We start from the raw sequence: 19,975 nt of genomic DNA, 5'->3' as shown, positions 1-19,975 counted from the left end.
GGAAGGAAGGAAGGAAGGAAGGAAGGAAGGAAGGAAGGAAGGAAGGAAGGAAGGAAGGAAGGAAGGAAGGAAGGAAGGATCTTCAAAATGAAAACAGCTTGAAAAGTGCACTTTCATTTTCTCTTATTTTCTCTTCATATTTCTTCATTTTGTTTCCAGGCTATCTAACGATCTTGATCAGTTTTAAGGAAAGCAGCTAACCGCTCCAGGCTGTGCAGGATGCATCTGTGTCTGAAACCGCACCAGTCAGTCTTTATTTTCTTGGTTTCACAGGTTGCAGAACTTTAAACCGTCCCTTTATTACAAAGGGGCAAACGATCAGTTTCACCCTGGAAGCTGTGACTTGCATCATGATCCCCGTTCGGTGTCTAAACACGCTGAACAAGACCGAGAACACTGGAGTAAACTCTGTGGTTCTGAACTTGGTGCTAATTGGACCACATCTCCACCATCTCTACCCTACAGTTAGTCATTACTCTGCAATGTCCTGGCCCTGCACCTCATCTGCCCAGATGACGTATGTGTTGGTGGTTTATGGTTTTCAGAGAGCATGCGTTCATTAGGTCTGGATCTGCAGGAGGGGGGAGGGGTGGAGGAGGTGACCTCACATCCCTCCACCTCTGTCTAAACCCCCAAAAATAAAACTTATTCCTGGCAGAAGTGGATCTGCATGAGGGAACGTCTGAGGAATGCTTCGGAGCACCGCCATCCCAGTGGGGCTGGTGGACGAGTCACATCTGTCAGCTGTAATCTAAAACGCTTCTCATTAATACTGCTGCAGGTTTGTCTGAAGGTATTTCACAAGCTCTCTTTGAGATTTAGCTCTTTTTTTCACTTGTCTTAAGTCCAGTAGGCAACTCAGGGGAAGCTGTAAAGTGTTAGCCCAAGGAAACGGGAGAAAGGACAGTGGAGAGCATTCCTGAGGAATAACAGGTGTGGAAAAAACAGAGATTAAACCAGATTAACACATCCAACCTCCAGACGATAATCTACTGAAGGTTCTCAATGAGTTTAGCATATTTATATGTCACCAACTGAAGGTCTGCTTGTCCATTAAGAGCCCTAAAATCTGAGCCTTTTGCAGTCAGTGAACACACCATAACTCTAGGAATACTGTTCCCAAAGTTAGAGAGTCAATATTGATGTTTTAGAACGTTTCCGTCATGTCAGTTTGATTTTTTTCTTTATTTTGGAATAAAAGCCATTTTAAGTGTAGAACTCAGCTGATTCAAATGTAACGCATATGAAGGATGTTTTTACAGTATGTCAGATGGGATTCTCTAGGCTGCTGGTTAATCATATTAATAATGAGCAAACAATGTCATAAACCAAGTAAACAAAAATGTATTAAATCCCAGAAGTATTATTTAGTGCAAATCATTTAGTAGAAAAAAAGTGTTGTTTGTAACGATATCAAGGAGGGGGAATTGCTGAAGGTCTGTGACTAATTCCAATCAGACTTAGATCCACATGGTTTGATTTCCTTTGGGATATTTATTGTTATTTAGCACAATATAAACCTACTAAAAACGTTTTATACCTCTGAACCTGATGAGCCGGTGTGTAACCTGGGAAATTTCACTGAATATTGAGGATGACAGCTTTCTAACTGGTGTAACCGGTAGGGGTCTTTAATATTAGATTTTTGTTGAATTACCAAAAACATTTTTGTAACTAAGAAGAAATTCAATGTTTATCAATCTGGAAAGTCGAACCCAAGCATTTTCATATTTCTTAAAACAGACAAAAATCGGTGTCTTTAACATCTTACATTGATGCATTTCTACTGATAGAGGAACAAAAAGCCAACAAACAGCTTAAAACTCTATTTACTGTTGGTTAAAAAGAGATTCAACAAAACCATGATCTCTAGCGACTTGGAAAGATAATATAAATAAATTAGGGAACAAAAATTGGGAGAATTGAGATGCATAGACTTTGTGGAAATTCAGAATAAAAAAATTACAGAGGAAGCAGATGAGTATCGATGTGTTTTTTCATCTGAAAATTAAGCTTAAAATGCATATTTGAGTAAAAGTAAATAATAATAATTTCAAGTTGTGTTACGGACATTCACTCACACGGAAACTCACACCCTAAAACAAAACCTACCCATTTACAACTCATCACACCATAATAATTGGACAAATAAATTGTTACTCTAAATTACAAGCATTACACCATATATATTTTCTGCAGCTCATCGCCCAATCAGAGGAAACAGCAGATCTACTCCTTAACAACCCATGTGACATTGGGTGTCACACAAGGATCTGTTCTTGGGCAACATCGTTTTAATCTAAAAATGCTTCTTCCAGGCTCTGTTATTGGTTAGGAATCAATTTACTTCCAACAATATGCTGACGACACCCTGTTTAATTTAAAAACATACCCAGAATCTACTGGGTAACAGAAACTACACAAGACTTCTCCTCAGCTCATTGGGGAATGGACCTTCCTCTCCAAAAAAATAAAAATATATAACATTAATTATCTTTTAAAAACTTGTTTCTTATGCTTTATAAGTCTGATGCTGAATAAATTCTATATTTTTGTCTTTTAGCACTTTCAAGAGAAGTGTTTATAAGTTAAAATCTATCATTTTAAAGCTTTAACCCAAGTCTACTCAGTGCACCAACAGGAAACCACCTCATCATGAGTGATGAGTTTAAAGATGTTAGAGAAATGACTACTGGATTTTCCCAGGTTATGTTTTAATCCAAGAAGACGTGACAGAAGAATCCAGATAATAAAGCCTTTTCATTTCTTTGGGAGATTACATTTTAACCATCTAGATCCCTAAAACTGTTTATTGTGTGGCTTTCTGGTGCAATCCTGAACGTCCAATTTTTTGACCACTTGCCAAACTGATTCAAAAGCTGAAGAGGATGATAAAGATTCCCAGCATTCCTGCTATAAATACTCTTGGGATCATGCTGACCTGGGGGAAAAAAATTGAAGATAACCTTTAAGGTCAGTATAAGAAAAAAAACGAAAATGTTTTTAATTTTCTTTTCCAATCAGATGAATCCTTATCTTCTGATATCAAAGTTGTTGTTCTGTCCAGATGTGGCTCATTCGTCTCCCTGGAATTTGGTGCATTTTTAAGTAAAAAGGGCTCCTACTCCTTGCCAACATTTTTCCTTCAGTAAGGTAATATACGGTTGGTGTAATCAGTCTGCACCTGAATGCAACACTAAATCATCTCTGGTCTCTGGCAGCAAGAGGAGGAATTTGCCAAACAAGGAGTGGAGGTTTGGAGTTCTGCCCCCGCTGCAGGGAAGGCTGGGAAGTGTGCACAGATCAACCAGTTTCCGCCTAATGCTCGAAAGTGACAGGTTCTGTATATACAGTATACTATGAATGACTTACTCACCGACATTACACATCCCTTACAAACAAAACAGATTTTTTTCCCAGCAGTACTTGCCATCCAAGTCATCCTGTTTCAGTCTGACCTTTCAGGTTCTGCATGACCCGCTCAAACATAGCAACAATCAGTACGAAAAGATGAAGCAGTGGTGCATCTACCGATATATGATTTGATACCATTAAATTATCCATCTATTTTAGTCACGCTTATCTCTGCTTATCACGAGGGGTGATGGTGCTTATCTCCAGCTGTCAATGGGTGAGAAGCAGGGTACACCCTGACAGGTCGCCAGTCTATCGCAGGGCAACACAGAGACAAACAGGACAAACTATTCACACTCACACCTAAGGAGAATTTAGAGAAGCCAATTAACCTAACAGTCATGTTTTTAGACTTTGGGAGGAAGCTGGAGTACCCGGAGAGAACCCACGCATGCTCAGGAGGAACATGCAAACTCCATGCAGAAAGACCCCGACCCTGACTTTAACCCAGAACCTTCTTGCAGAACCTTCTTGCTGCAAGTCAGCAGCGCTACCCACTTCACAACTGTCCAGCCCACCATTAAATAATTTAATCATAATAGTTCCTGGTTGTTTTCTAAAAAGAAAAGAAAGAAATTACCCTAGATGTGCTTATTGACTAAATCTGACGTTTTTAGAATTGGGCAAACGCGGCTAGGATCAGGGAATTTAACTATTTCATTTCCGCTGTTTTTCTCTGAGTACTTCAGCTCAACCACATAGTCCGAAAATACAACTTTTAGGTCAATGTCCCTAAATTGCACTTAGGTGTGAACGTGTTTGTACATAGCTATCAGTCCTTTGCGTTAAGATAATGGATTGGTAATCTGTCCGGATTATCCCCACCCTGTTGTCCACTGAGTGTTGGAGATACGATTCATGCTTCCTGATTCCAATTAAGCAGAAAGGTCACGAAAAACATGATGCACAAATTTCCAAACATGTTCTAAACTTTAGCTCATCAGCATTAATGACGATCAGAACCTTTAATACAAACACAAATACGTCATGGTAGACAGGAAACAATGGTGATTTGAGTAAATGTTTTCTAAATCCCTCCTCACAATAGTCTTAAAGCCTGTGCACATCTCAGAAAGATGTCTTCATGCAGAAAACATCTAGTGCAAAAGCATCTGTGAGGATAACAACATGTTTCTGATTAATTATGGCAGCTTTTATTGAAAGAAAACCCAGACATTTTCTCTGCAAGAGCAGTAAAGTGCAGGGGATATTTGCTTTGGTTTGTCAAGCACCCAAAACCATTTAAACACACAACATGTGAGGAAGCGAGTGAGCAAATCTCATCCAAGCCCAACACAGCTTCTTCAACCGATACCAAAAAAGGCAAAGCAGCCAGAGCCTTTTTTTTTCCTCTGCCCTTCAGCTTCTTCTCACTGCAGTCATGTTCCACTTACTTCAGCTCAGACTCACGTCAGATGACGCCTTTATATGATGATTCACTTTTTTATTAACAGAAAAACTGAATAATTCAGGTTAGACTAAGCTTTTTTAAAATGTTTCTTAATTTAACTGCAAAGTGAGAAATTTTGTTATAAGTTCAGGCATTTGAAATCTACTTACCAGCTCATAGTTTGTCGCTGGAACACAAGAGGAAGACACCTGCAAACGAGGAGAAACGTAATTAGTTATGCTTTTGGTCAGATGTAAGTAAGTAATGTTTATTTATATAGCAACTTTCACAGACATAGAGGTCATAAAGTGCTTCATAAAATTACATTACAAATATAAAATACATTTACAGTCACAAAAGACATGGTCATAAAACAACCCTCAATCTACTGGAATTAAAACGCTTTCTTAAACAAATAGGTTTTCAGTTCACTCTTAAAAACATCAACAGAATCAAGTAAGCGCAATGAAAGAGGAAGATGGTTCCAGAGCGCCGGTGCGACCACCTGAAAGAAGCAATCTCCCCTGGTCCTGTAACGAGTACGAGGGACCATGAGCAGGTTCTGGTCCGGAGACCTTGGCCTCGGAGAGGGGGTATAAGGACACAACACGCCTCTAATGTAGGATAGATGTTACATGGCCAATTTCTAAGCAACACGAACAATCAAATAAATAAAAGTTACACCAGATGTGGTGTAGACCCTCGTGTTCTTCAGATCTTTAAACTCAGTCACACTGTCCCTGATTAGCCTAGCAGTTCAGAATCACAGGGAAACATCTTCTTCCTGAACATCCGACACTAAACTGAACAGCTTCACATCTGACTAATTCAGGCTTCAACAGGTTCTTTGAAAAATAAAAACTGCCAAAATCCAATTCATTCATTAGCATTTCTTGATTTTATACAGAATTTCTATCTGCAAAGATGAAGATCCACTCAGCTCCACATGCCGAAGTGGCTCCAACACACGGTAGCCTTACCTAAAAGCTAATAAATGCATTAGTTTACCACTTGGTGGAGTTAATTAAACGTTTAAACTGCATTGAACTTTCTTTTCCTTTTAAATAACTATGAAATCAAACAAGACTAAAACATTATGCAGCTGGTCAAGGTTCTGTAGATCTACTTAGAACCCTTTCTCCAAATAAAAGCCTGCAGATTACAAAGCATTACATACTTCATAGATGCAAAAAGACTCCATTGGCTAAACATTTTAAACTGTCTATTTTTTAACGGTCAGGAAACATACACGGCAGGATGGGAAATGCTACTACAGCAGGTCTCATTTCTCAAACATTTCTCAAATTTATTAACAAGTCATGTTTAAAGTCAGAGTACTTTATGCTTATTTTATTTTACGGCCACAAACTACTTTAAACTCCAAGGTGTCTCTTGGAAGAGCAAAAGATAACAGAAATTGACCTGAAATATAAGAGAAGCTCTTTAAATTAAAATAAGGTATGAATCAGAGGACCTCCTGATGTCTGAACTGACCCGACTTTCATCCTTTGCAGTTCGGCTCATTCAACGAGCTCAGAGCAAGAACTGCAGCGCGCTGATAAACAGGAAGAGCGTAATGATAATGGCGGTTAACAGAAGATTGAAATGAAGGGATTACAGAAAAAGCCTGATGAGGATGAATGCAGGCAGGATGTCCGTGTTGATGTTTCCTTCCTGTGCACGCCTGCCTTCACTTTAACCTTCATTCCTCAAATGCTGCTCATTGGGGGAAAGACAAAAAAATTACTTGCAAACTTAATTTCCACCAGTTAGTGGTTTTATCTGCTAAACGACAGTTTGATGATTGCAGGGAGCTTCTGACTCCTGCAGACCTTCAATCCCGGTTTTATTACCACTCTGCGTTTTAGCTCTAGGAGATGAGGCTCTACTGTTATCACAAGTGTCGGCCACTAGAAGCATCTTTCATCCTGGCTGCTCTCCTTATCCGAGACTAATTATGTCATCGGATGAACACAAGGCTTGGGATAAGGACACGTCTGTTTTTTGTTACTGCGGCACATTCCTCGTCTGACCAACAAACAGGATAAAGTCTTGGGCCTCTCAGGGTATCTTTGCATCTATGTTTGTAAATCTGCTGGCAAACTGACAGAGAGGTGTTCAGCAGGTAATGATGGAGTTTAGTTTGGACACAGTCAGGAATCCCAGTTAAACCCAGGATGATCCTCTTCTTGTCCTCCAGTTTATTTTTGCCTTTTCTTTTTATTCTAAAACTGCAAAGCTAGAAGTAAAGTATTAATCTCATCATTAGGGTTTATTTTATCTATTTTCTTGTTTTTAACAAGAACAAAGTGTTTCTAGCGTGGCATATTTTGTCCTCCCTTTAAAACAACTGTTTTTTCAGCCAGGCCCGAACCAATCAACACTTAGCATCCCCCTATGTGCTGATTGACCAGCAGGTGCACAGGTGTACATGTGATTTCTTTATCAGATTTTTTTTGTAAGGTACTTTTAATTTAAATAAAATTTGTGTGGTGATTTGTAATGAGCATGGAGGAAGCCACAGTCTGAAACCTGTTGATATACCACTGAGGTTTGTTTCCAGGTACTTCAAGTGTTGCTGGAGTTTTCATCTTTAAGGCTTCTACAGCATCAGTGTTTCAGTATTTTACATCAGTCCATTTTGTCCCACTAAGTCCTTGTCAGGGTCCCGGTAGGGCCAGAGGTCTACGACACGAGGTGGGGTACACCCTGGACAGGTCCCCTGTCTGCCGCAGGGCAACACAGAGACACACAAAGGCACAAAACCATGCACACAACCTCTCACAATTTTTGGGACTGAGGGAGGAAGTGGGGGTACCAGGAGAGAACCCATGCATGCACAGGGAGAACATGCAAACTCCAGGCAGAAAGACCCCGGGCCAGGAATCCAACCATGGCTCCCGGGTTTGATTGCTACCCACTGCTTCACCTTGCAGCCCTGTTTCAGGATATGAATTTTAAAGTCAATGTTAAATCTTTAATCAATTTACCACAGTTGAGCAAAAATAATTTGGCAAAACCATTTTGAGTAAATCTGATGGCTTTAGATCTAACAGCAATGCAGGCTGGGCTACAAATATATTAATAAAGTTAAACAATTTCCAGTTAATTCAGAAACAAATATCATGCATATATATATATATATATTTTTTTTTTTTTTTTCTTTTTTTTCCCTTTTTTTACGTAGAGTAAAACATTCAAGTTTTCATTTCTTGTCATTTTCATGATTAGGATTAATAGAGAATGAAAACAAAATAAATTTCCTCAGAGAGTTATTATATAACATCAATTGAAATGTCTTGACCAAGAAAAGTATGTTCCTTTTAATACACTCCATGTGATTGGAGCTTATTTTGGATTAATTAATGCATCTATGCAGCGTTGCATGGAGGTGAGCTGACTGTGGTTCTGCTGAGCTGTAAATGCATCCCAGCTTTCTTTCAGAAATTCTACATTAATGCTTCTGGTTTCTCATTCCATGCAGGGTTCTGGTCAGTCCAGTCTGCTGGACTTCAGGAAACCCAGAGGACCAGTACAAACAGACGACATAGCTTCCTAAATAATCATCTGCTGAGGAGACGTCACATTGGACGAAGCAACGCGACTCCTTCAGCTCTCCTCCAGACTGTTAGACCATGATTTTCAAATGAAATACAAACCTCTTTTTACTCTACAAGGAAAAGGTGGATTACTGAGCAATTCATTTTCTCCTGAGAAGGACCAAGGTTGCTCTTGTTGCTGTGACTTCAGCCTCAGTCCCCTCAATGTGATCTTTTTTCATCTTTTTTTCCCTTTTACTCAATTTTCTATGAAAATGCTAGAGGTTTTTTTTCAAGAAGTTAAAAGTTTTCTTCAGCTGTCTGCTATAATCATTAAAATTACAATAAATGCAAATTTGAAATGTTTTAATCTGTGTTAATGGATCTGTAGAATATAAGCTTCACTTTCTCAAAATGTAGTGTCTACACATATTTTGGTTTTTGAACTGTACTTAAAGGTTAATGAGATGATCTTAAGTTTAACAGATGAATTATAATAGTTTTAGATTTTTCAGTCTAATATATTTTATTTAGTTTTAACTACTTTCTTCTCTAATTAACTTAGCTTAATTAGGTTTTGTGGAGGGCTTTTTTTGTACAACCTATTTTCAAAAACTAAAACTATTGTTTCAGTGATTTTATACTATAGTTTTGTTTTTTTTTCATAAGTTTTAGAAAACTATATTGACCTGGTAAAAAATTTTAGTTGGTTATTCGCATTAAAACTGAATTTCAGCATGGTAAGAAAAAACAGCGCCACTATGAATCCCTGAAATAAACTTAGGGGAAAGTCTAAAGTGTCCTCCAGTACATCTGTCAAACATTAAAAGATGATGTCAACAAGCGGTCCAATGAAAAAAAAAACTTAAAAACCTCTTCAGGAGGCCTGGACATCCATTGATCAGCACCACTTTAAAAGACTTCTGAAACGTCTGGCAGCCTGGAGGGAGAAAATCTCGTGGAAACGAGCAGCAGGTGATTTCAAACCAGCTGCAAAAAGACGACTGGATGACTTCCATGGGACTTCTCAGGCTGATTAAAGCCACAAAGTTAAACATGAGTGAGTCACTTCGGGCCACTGAAGCATCTCCATGTCTTTTATAGCTGCCCCTCCCCCCGCTTTGGATTGCAGGAATGTTCACTCTAAACAGGAAATGACCCTAATCACATCATATGTTTCAGTCCATTTCTGCTGTAGCAGCAGCTGCCATAAAAGAGGCTGTGACTCATTTTAAAGCAGAACCCAACATGGTGTCATCAGAAGGACCCTAATGTTAGATGTGAAGGAAAATCTCCATGCAGCCTAGATGAACGATGCCATCCATGTGGAATGTGTCTGATTTCGAGGTTTTCCTTTGAGCTGATGAGAGGACACAGCATTTACGCCCATCTTAAACCCTTCCCTGTTACGACTCCTTCTTGAATATCTCCATCCTTATCGCTGAAGGGGCCCTCCTCCTCCCTCTGGTGTCCCGACTCCTCCAGTCTGGTCAGTGTTTTTATGTTTGCACTGCAAGCTGCCGACAGCTGATCCACCTGCGGTGAGCAAACGGCTCAGCAAGCATATCGCGAACCCAGATACCCAGGAAATGTTTGGAATATCTAGAAACATGCCTGGGTATGACAGCATGATCCAGGTTGCCTGCAGAGGTGTAAGGACATTGTTTTGACAAACAAAACTTCTCCCTGAGGCTGAGGAATCCCAGAACCAGACATGAAAAACCAGCAGAGGAAGAGAGAAAGGCTTAGTGGTCATCACAAAGAGCCCAGAGCTCAACCATGAAAACCAAGGAGCTTCTATGACAGAGAGAAAGGATTTAGCAGGGTCATCTAATGAAAACATGGATGTTTTTCTAACTCTAAATAGTCTGCATTAATCTTTTGTTTTGCAGTTCTTAAGGACCACTTTAACTGCTTTCCAATGATAGCTAAGAACACAAGTTAGCAGGCAGCATCCTGCAGGCAGGATGTGGATGTGCTCAGCTTTTCTCCAACCAGACAAACCAGAACCCAAGCTCAACTAGACTCGGAGTCACGGCCTAAAAACAGGCTTTTTATCCAGGAGTCAGTGGGTTTCACAGCTCGCTTTGGTGCACCTCTGACAGACTGAGTGATCAGTGACTATTATATTAGCACACATTAGACAGGTGATGCTGAAGAGCACGGAAACTGAACAGATAAACGGGCAGTGGAGTTTAAAGTCCAAAACCACTGCTAAGCAAAAATGAAATATCTGTCTCACAGCTTTCAGAAAAACCTCATGCACCTTAAAAATGTAAACAAATATATATTTATAGCATTATTTAAAATAGGAAGTATACAAATGCTAAAGATATTTAGGTATATACAGATTCAAATTAGATTTATATCAGAATGCAAACCAGAATTTTTCAAACCGAAGTTCCTTCAGGTAGAAAACTAGTAATGGCTTCATTGATTTAACACCTTATAAATGATAAATATATAACCTGATCAAAATGAAGTTAAATTAAATTACTGATTGATTTAATTAATAGCTAAAAATACAATTATTTCCTTAATTCTTTAAAAATCTGTATTCTTGTATTCAATAATGAGACTTTTTAACTGAGCAAAGCAGATCACCCAGAAAACCCAGACAGAGAGGTTAGCACCGAGGGGGGGGGGGGGGGGGGGGGGGGGGGGGGTTACAGTCCAGAAGGAGGAAACCAAAGTGTGAAAAAGACTCCAGACAAAAGCCACCAGATAATCTAATCTAATCTAGAAAATCTGCTAGTAGACAGAGCCAAACAGATTTAAAGCTAAGCATGTGAGTTACCCGTGACCAACCCATGATTCATGATGGCAGTATGGCTCTGAGGATGGAATCACTCAGCTAAATCAGCTGCTATGAAAGGTAAATATCTGATCACTGAGTTGTGTGAAGCCTTTACATTTAATGTGGAAAAGGTCTTAAGGCTTAATTCTACCAACGGAGGTCATGAGATCCTCTTATGAGCCCATAGTTTATGTTTGACTATAATAAAGCACATTCCTCCCATCTCCATCCCACTAATAGTGCAGAATTTCAAACATATTAGAAGCTTTTCAAACAGTTTATTTCTGATATTTTTTTACACTTTCAAGCTAAAGTTTAAAGTTCAAGTTCATTGGTCACGTTTATAGCCCCCTTTTTAAAAAAAATTAAAAAGCTACTATATGTGACATAAAAATGTATGATCTGGACTTCAAATTGAAAACATTTCTTTCACATTTTTTCAGATTTCCCAAACCGTAGTCAATGAGTCCCAGAAAATAGACATGTCCCAAATATAATTAACATTGGACACAGTTGGGTTTTTGCATGCATTCCAGTAAAATGTCCCTTTAATCTGTCATCGAACTTTAAGACTGACAACAGAATAATACATCAGTCATAATAAGTCAGCTTTTAGGCTGGCTCCAGATAAGTTTGGTGAATATTTCTCATTTGGAGTCATAGACTGCGTATCGATTGGCCACAACAGGTTAATATAGCCAATGACGTAGAGTCGATGTGCAATTTGAAAGCCCATTTTTTCCAAATGCTGGTCCCCCTCTGTTGTGGATGCTGAGCATCATGTCAGCCTAATTTGTACTCAGGCTCCTTTCTTTTGGTCATGATTTTTTAGTGGGCTACTTTAGAGTATACCACATTTTCTGCACTAAAGGGCAGAATAGATCACTGCCAATTAAGGGTCTGATTTTGAACTTTTTTCCTATATAACATGCACCAGACTATAACCTGCAGTTCATCTTTATTCCTCCGATTTCACAACATTGGTTCATGAAAGTTGAATTCTCTAATACCTGCTCTTTGCCTATGTTCTACTACATGACTGATAGCCTGGAGGTTAAATTCTTTGTTGCATGCTTGTCTTTAAAGTCTTTACCAAATGGGCCATTTTGGGATCCTTAGACACACACAGCAATATTATGGAGAAGCACAGCATGCGTTACTCCGCCATGCTTCTCACTACAGTAGCCGTAACGGTGATACTCCCTTTGAAGCTTATCAAAGTCGTACTAAAACATTTTGACAGAGTACCGTGTGAAACACAAAATCATATCATAGTTAGAAACAGAAATAATCCATGCATAAGGCACACTGCTGTTTTTTGAGGAAATGTAAGGTTTTTGAGTGAACCTTATAGTGCAGAAAATACGGTAGTTAGATAAAAATCTAATCTGATAATTCTTATGAAATTATGGCCAACCTATGTATTTTCCTTTAGAGCAAGACCTGCGTTAAGCATTGCTGAAGGGTATTGGCAGAAAATTAACTAGTATCTTTCAGTGTTAAAGTTTGGTTAAGATAGCAGAACTTTGGACAGGCAGATTGAGAAGTCATCAAGTCACCTTTAGCGCTCTAGGTTAAATCCTTCATTAGAGACCCAAAACCATTTCTGATCTATTAAGTGCCAAATCTGTTGCCTAACAACAACTTTTAACTAAGTTGATTCTCATGTTTGAGGGGAGCTCAGACTGCTGTTAAGTTCTAATCTCAGTCGCATGACTCATTCAAAGATGGATCCGACCCTTCTAAAGTGATACAGGCTCAAAGCACCATTATGCACCAATTACTCTAAATTGGCCTAAAAAAATCCATAAAATTCTTTAATTAAGGTAATACTTTTGTTAGGATTTACAGGAGTGTTTCAGTGCCTCCTCATTACAGATCCACATTATTATCTTTAATTAAGATGATTTAGAAAAAAAATGCCAGTTTTGTTAGACTTTTGCTCTTTGCAAGCATGGCTTGCTTTATCACAAATTATAAACTATGAATCATAAACCATCTCAAAATTAGTAAAAAAAAAAATTATAAATTTTTGGCAAGAAAACTTTTACTTAAACCTACATTTTTAAGATGTTGAAAAGGGTTTATCTGTTAAATTTACTTAATGATAAGATGCAATTAATTTTTACTTAATTTACATACAATGCTCCTAATGTAAATGTTACCATAAAGCTGGGCTTACACTGTGGGATTTTTTGCCCTGTTCGGTCCGATTTTCGAGTCGTGCGAGAATTTTTAGATTAGACCAACTTTCAGCCTGATCGTGGGTCATGCGTCGTGTAGTGCACAGGGGGTAACGAGGGGCGATCAGCCTCTCATGACCGCCTCCCGATCAGGAATCGTGAGTTCGGAGTTGTTGTTGCGCAAACAAAGATTTTTCCTCTTCCTCTCAGAGTAAAACACGAAAGCATGGCATGGTGCGAGTGAAATGGAGTTCTCTCTGTAAAATTGACAGACCGTTGTAGCCACGTCTGCTCATCCATGTCTTTGTCCAAATACGTCGTCGCCTTTTCTTTTTAGGACTTTCAGCACAAAATTGCACAAACTGCCAAGGCAGCGCGTTTCATTCTAGTGAGCGTCATATTCCTCGAGTCCAAATAGCGCCATGTCACTGCGGAGCTCAGTCTGATGTAGTTTTTAGACGTACAGTGTGAGCAGGTAGATCACATCAGAACGTTGTGCTGAACATGCATCATGAGCTGTGAACTCACACTGTGCGAAAAACCCTGCAGTTTCGTCGTACAGTGTGAGCTGTAACTGCGTGCAACGATTGAAAAAAATCACAAGAGTATGCCCGGCTTAATACACAACCAAAAGTAGATTAAAAATACACCAAAAAATGTAGTAAAACTATAATTAAATTTGTTTAAATAGTATGTACCCATTTAGAAAGATTTAGCATGTTAGCTTTATAATACAACTAACAAGTCATTAAGCAGATCCTTTTTTTTTTTGGGTCCTTGCACAGAAGTCCCATTAAATAGGTGGTGGTTTATCGGCTTGCAATGCCGCCCAGAACCCAAGAATGTAAATTATTCTGAATGTGGTTCATCTTCAGATGAAAACCTACACAGGTCCTTTTCTGCAGTGCGTTGGGAGGAGGCACGCACACTGATGCTTATCGACAGTATTCAAATGAGTGTAATATAATAAAGGATAATTGTGTTGTTGCATTCCATACATGTTTGTGTTAACAGCGTTAAACAAGGGCTCATTTCCTGTAGACAAATGCCCATGTCAGGCATGTTCAGCTTGTAGGACGGTGCTCACATGCAGCAAGCTTCCTGTTAGAGGCTAACGCACTCCAGATACAGCCAACTAATGAGATTTATGTCATTCTGCAGGTCTAAATACGTTTAAAACCCCCACTACGGATCTGCTTTATTCCAGAAACCTGTAATTTGCCAATGATAAACTGAGTTTGATGCAGAAGAATTTTTTTCTTTAAACAGGGAATTTGTCAGCATGCAGGTTAGGTAGTTCCACTTGGAATAGAGATCGGTGCCAGTCGGTAGAGAAAATAAAAAAAATTAAGAAAAATAACCATTCCTTGATCTCAGCTCTGGTAACATAAATACATCGCTGCCCTGAGAACTTTCATGTTTATCCACATATTTGCATCTGGGACAATCAGGCAGAACTATTCAGTGTGTGAATTCAATTTGTGAAGTAACTGGTAACAGAGGGCTTTTACTTGGCCTCTCATGTTCCTCTGTGCCATAAAGCTTGTCCGTACGCCTCCTTGGGATATTATCAAAGCACAGAGGAGTGATGAGAGCAAAGTGTCTTTGTTCTACCAGACCATTTCTATTTTCTAATAATAACAATCGCTTCTATTGTTTTTGAAATTCACAAATCAACTTCGATATCCAACTCCCAGTTATCCCGATCACATTTCCCCATTTATCTGTTTCTGCCTTTTTAGAAATGCATTTTCTCTTGAGTTTATCCGTCTGTGGGAAAAGTTATGGTCTCTCAGTTTCCCTGAAGGGAAACTTTTGGAAAGCCTCAGATTTATTGAGCATAATGGAGCGGAGGGCATGAAAGCGCCTGTGTCCAAACACTGTTCCCCGTGTCTGTGGGAGTGATTTATGGTTCTTAGCATAAGGAGCACTGCGAGTCTCCAACGGCTTGTGTATATGTTTGCGTTTGTTTCCATTTAATCTTCATTATGACATACTGGCTGTGTCCTTACTGGGCTTAATGTTTAGAGCATCTATAAGCTCCAGTTTGGTTCCAGGGATCCATGTTAACTTGTTAAAAACAATCAAAACATAATCAATAAAATAAAATAAAAAAAGACATAAAGATTATCCCAGGAACTTTTTGTGTAAGTATGTTGCAAGAGACGTTTTCTTGTTCCTTCCAACTCCAGGTTTCAGCATATTTAAAGCCAACTGAGTGATGACCTAAAACGCATGAGAAGAGATCAGCTTTTCCCATTTCTAGATTCTCTTTATAGGCTTCCTGTAAATCAAGAAAATAATTCAACATACTTCCTCTTTTATATGAAGCCCTTCAAAATCAAACTCTTTCATGTATCAGAGCTCTAATTGTTCCATATGTTCCTGGAAGAACCCTTAGGTCTCAGAGTGTAGGCTTACTGGTGTCTATAAAGTAGATACTCTAAAAGTAGAGTGGGAGGCAGATCTTTTAGTTTTCAGGCTCTTCAAGAAGTGTAAGATACAGACCACCTGTCTACTTTAAAGACTAGGCCTAAAACTTTTCGCTTCGATAAAGCTTAAAGTCAGAGTGACTTAGTATATCAAGATACATTTCTGTAGTTATGCTGCTACAGGCTAAAGCTGCTGGAGGACATAACAACCACTTTTCCTCACTTTGCTGCTATTCTCCAATTTTGCATTTTTCATAGTTAATGTTTCCTTTATCTTTGTTGGGGTTTTTTTGTCTCTCTTCATTTCAGCTACAGCTTACCTGGTATTCTGTTTAGCTGGGACACTTTCTTGAAGGCTGCTATCTACTGAATTACTGCTGCCAATATTCTGCCAGTTCTCTTGCTATCAGTTGCACTGTCTCCTCAGACAACAATTTAAGGAGCTATTGTTGAAACTGTTTCCTATTTGTCATCCCCCATATTTTATTTCAGGCTCAGGGCTTATCTATTTACCTTTGTTTCTCTCCTATATCAAGCCTCTCCCTCTGTTTAAACCTTTCCTGGATCAGTGCTTCTTTTTTTGTGTGTGTGTATGCCTTCTTTTCTCAAACCTCTGATGGGTCAATAGGCAGATGCAGACTGAGTCAGGTTCTGCAGAAATTTACTTTCTGTTATAAGGGAGCTCTTTTCTGCACTTCTGTTGCTCAATACGTGTCAGTAAAACAAATTGGTGCAGAGTTCATTACTTTGTGCAATCATCTGTTTCTGCAAAGTCAATGACTATGCAATCAGCTGGATTTACTCAGATGGAAATCTTTTTTCATCAGTGTGAGTGATAAAATAAATAAAGTTATTATGGCTATAGTCAAAGTGTAATGTACTGTATGTCACCAACTTTGAATCTGTCAATACCTTTGGACTGATTTTGCTGTATATTTACATAATAAATAGATCCCTGTACCACGTGACCGGATTTGAATATATCATGTTGAAGCTACAGTCTGTACTAATTACAGGGAATTACATAAAGAAATGTATTATATTATACATAGGTATGTTATCTATAATCATCTATGAACTTTTAGTCTTAATCTTTATATTTGTGTTGCCTTAGAAATTGTTAATTATAATTACGTAGGAGTAGGTTTCACATTTATGGAGCCAGACATCTTTGTGCATCTTTGAGCTGACAAACTAGTGACTATAGATATAAAATGTGAAAGGGTAAAGTTAGGCCATTAAAAAGATTTTAAGTGGTTTGCTGGTCTGGAGTTAACAACTTTGGTCTGATGCAGTTTCAAAGTGAAAGAAAAAATTCTGTGGCATTTGGCCAATGGCTGAATTCCCTCATCAGGATCAAGTAACCAGCTCTGGTGACAAGCCATTAATTTGATTGGAGTGGGTAGGAGAAGGAAAAAAATCGCTGGATGGTAAACCCTGAGGGCTGGACTTATGCACCCCTGACATCTGTCAGTCTTCTCTGCAGATACAGCTGAATGTTCAAAAAATGACAAAACTCCCAGTAGAGCCATCCCAGACTCTATGGACCCTAATTGGCATGTTGAATGTAGCAACTCTGGCCTAAAGGTAACAGCCTTTCTTGAATCACCACTAATGTTTTAGTTTGTTTCCAAGTCAAAACTCTGTCTTGGTAAATGTAAGAAATAAAAAAAAAATGAGGGGAGGGCAATTTACTGTTTATCTTTGCTTAAACAACACCTTTGTCACAGTCAATTTGATTAATCATTTTCTATCCAAGGAAACCTGGCCGACTGCATTGAGTCACCGACTTTTTTTTTTTTTTTTTTAGTTTTTACGGCACCAGTGGCTCATTTTATTAACAGTAGGCTGACAGGAAAGGGGGTATAAGAGGGGGGGAACATGAGGCAAAGGACCACAGGCCGGATTTGAACCCAGGTCGGCCGCGTCGAGGACTAAGGCCTCAGTAAATGGGTCGTGCGCACTAAAATGCAAGCCCCTGCGTCACAAACTTTACAGAATTCCTTCCTACTGGATGACAATGTAGCCAATGTTTAACGTTCTTGATAAGAATGACATCCTGACATTAAAGATAAACCCTAATTCTCAAATTAATCTGCCTTGTTATAAATATCTAAATATTTTCATATATGAAATCTTCAATGTCACATATTAAAAAGTTTTGTAGAAAACATTCAGACTTTTTTTTATCTAAAGAGAAAAAGAAATTGATTGCTGTGACATTATTGATCGAATTGTTTCTTATCTTTCCAAGCAGATGTTTGAGAATGATTCATAAGAGGATGTGAATCTCCTACCAGCATTGACCTTCAGATAATTTGCTTAACTGAGCATTGCTGTCCACATGCAGACTGTTGTATTGGTACATTTCTATTTATAATTCAGAAGTTATAACACCACCATTGCATCTAACTCCCCATACATCACCTAAACAGAACAACTACAGCCTCGCTCACAGGCATTTCTTCAGCACAGATATGATAGCTGCTTCCACCATGTGTATCATCCCTCTGGAAGCATTAATCAAAAGATGGGTTCAATGTGATCATAAAAGGTTTGAGATGATAAGCAACAGTAACCTGGTGCCTGCAATTTGTACCATATACGTGAAAAACAATAACATCTACTTCCAGCCACCACGAACCGTAGGGGGGAAACCGCCAGGTGGCCACTGAGCTTGAGGCAGCTGCCGCTGGATTCTAGAGCGTTCTGGCGTCTGCTCTGGAGTCTACAGCCAGTAAGTAGGGGTCTGCACACCTCAGACAGCAAAATAATATTTCAAAGGCAAGTTCGTAATCTTGATGAACTGACGGCACAGACGATGTTTTGAAGTGTTTCTCATATAAAATATATTAAAACCACATTTTACCCACTTAATCACAGCAAATATTGCAAAGCCACTCTCCGCCATTGAACACAGAAGCAGCAGAAGCATTAGACACACCTGTACACTCTTTAATCGACGCACTTCAGGAGCATCAAAGATGCTCTTGAGGCGCGTCTGACCTTAATGTGTACAAGCATCAAAAATGTAGCGGCGCTTTTTGATGCTGAATGATGCTTTTGATGCTGTACCTAAAAATGATCTCATGTCTTCCGTACTAAATTCCCACCTTTAGTAAAGCACAGATATTTCCCATAATCAGGATAAATGTAGTGTTGTAACAAAGACAAAAAGTTAGCTTTGGAGAGTCTAAATTTTAACATTTTCCAGGGGAGGATACCCTCAGACCCCCCCTACTTCACGCAAAGCCTAAAGATGGGACACACCAAGGTTTCCACCCTATGTTATAGTCCTAGCTTTAAAGCCTGGGTGGAAGGAACGAGCTGGAAATGATGGAACACTTGCACCAAACAACCCTTGTGCTGGAATGACAGGATGAAAGCACAACCTCAAATCTTTGATCTTTTCTCAGCAGGGTGAAAGACTTCAAGATCTTGTATTGTGCTTTAAGCCTTTCAAAGTCATCTATAGGTAAATACATGCCTACATACATTTGTTATGAAGTATAGTTGCTTTTTTTCCAGCCCCAAAGAAAAAAACTTGCTCTAGAAGCAAAGCCAGCTACCGCTATCGAGGTGCCACCCAGTTGATGACATTGCTGTATCATGGCATTTCTGGTGGCTGGACAAAATCAGAGACTCAATTCTAAAAAAAAATAGTTTTCATGTCAGACATTAGCTAAAAGCTCTTAACTCTGAGCAAAAATCATCGCGTTCTACTTTACATCATCCCTCTTTGGTCATCGTAAGTCGGCATTTGTTTACAGTGGAGGCACAGCACAGTTAAGGTATTTGCTTTCTGCTGGGAGCTTTTTAAACACTGTTCTCTTGCTGCTCAGACAGCAGGACCCTTCAGGATGATTTAAAGATGCATGAACCAGTAGAAATACCAGCATTTGCATGATTTTGATGGAAGAGCGTTACAACAACTAAAGCTCAAAAAAGTTGACTTGTCATGACACAGACCCTTCAATGTTGACAGGTTGACTCTGCCACAGTCTTTGAACTGCACAGAGAACAGTTGGAGAACACCTTTTACCAACATTAAAAAGGACCAACATCCAAGCATTTACTGTCTCACTGCAATTATATTTCTCTGGAATAACAGTGAAATATTTTTGTATGAAGAAAAAGGCAAATTCCATGTGGCAAAGATTTCAACTTTCAACTGAGAGAACCATGCCTACCCATCTAACATCAGCCTAACATCACTGCCA

General features: G+C 39.0%; 1 protein-coding gene across 14 annotated transcripts in view; it reads right to left on the bottom strand.

The window, feature by feature from the left end:
* Window positions 1-19,975, bottom strand: part of LOC107086212 (tensin-1-like) — a 204,983-nt gene that overhangs the window by 73,320 nt on the left and 111,688 nt on the right. For all 14 annotated transcript variants that reach the window (XM_015377001.1, XM_015377011.1, XM_015377008.1 and 11 more), the window contains one exon: window positions 4,975-5,013. In XM_015377001.1, the coding sequence (XP_015232487.1) occupies window positions 4,975-5,013 (39 nt within the window). The remainder of the gene's footprint in view (window positions 1-4,974; window positions 5,014-19,975) is intronic.

The sequence above is a fragment of the Cyprinodon variegatus genome, unplaced genomic scaffold (assembly GCF_000732505.1).
Source record: "Cyprinodon variegatus isolate N-32 unplaced genomic scaffold, C_variegatus-1.0 Scaffold145, whole genome shotgun sequence".
NCBI classification, from domain to species: domain Eukaryota; kingdom Metazoa; phylum Chordata; class Actinopteri; order Cyprinodontiformes; family Cyprinodontidae; genus Cyprinodon; species Cyprinodon variegatus.
The sequence above is the reverse complement of the archived record's forward strand: the minus strand, read 5'-3'. Positions and strand labels throughout refer to the sequence as shown.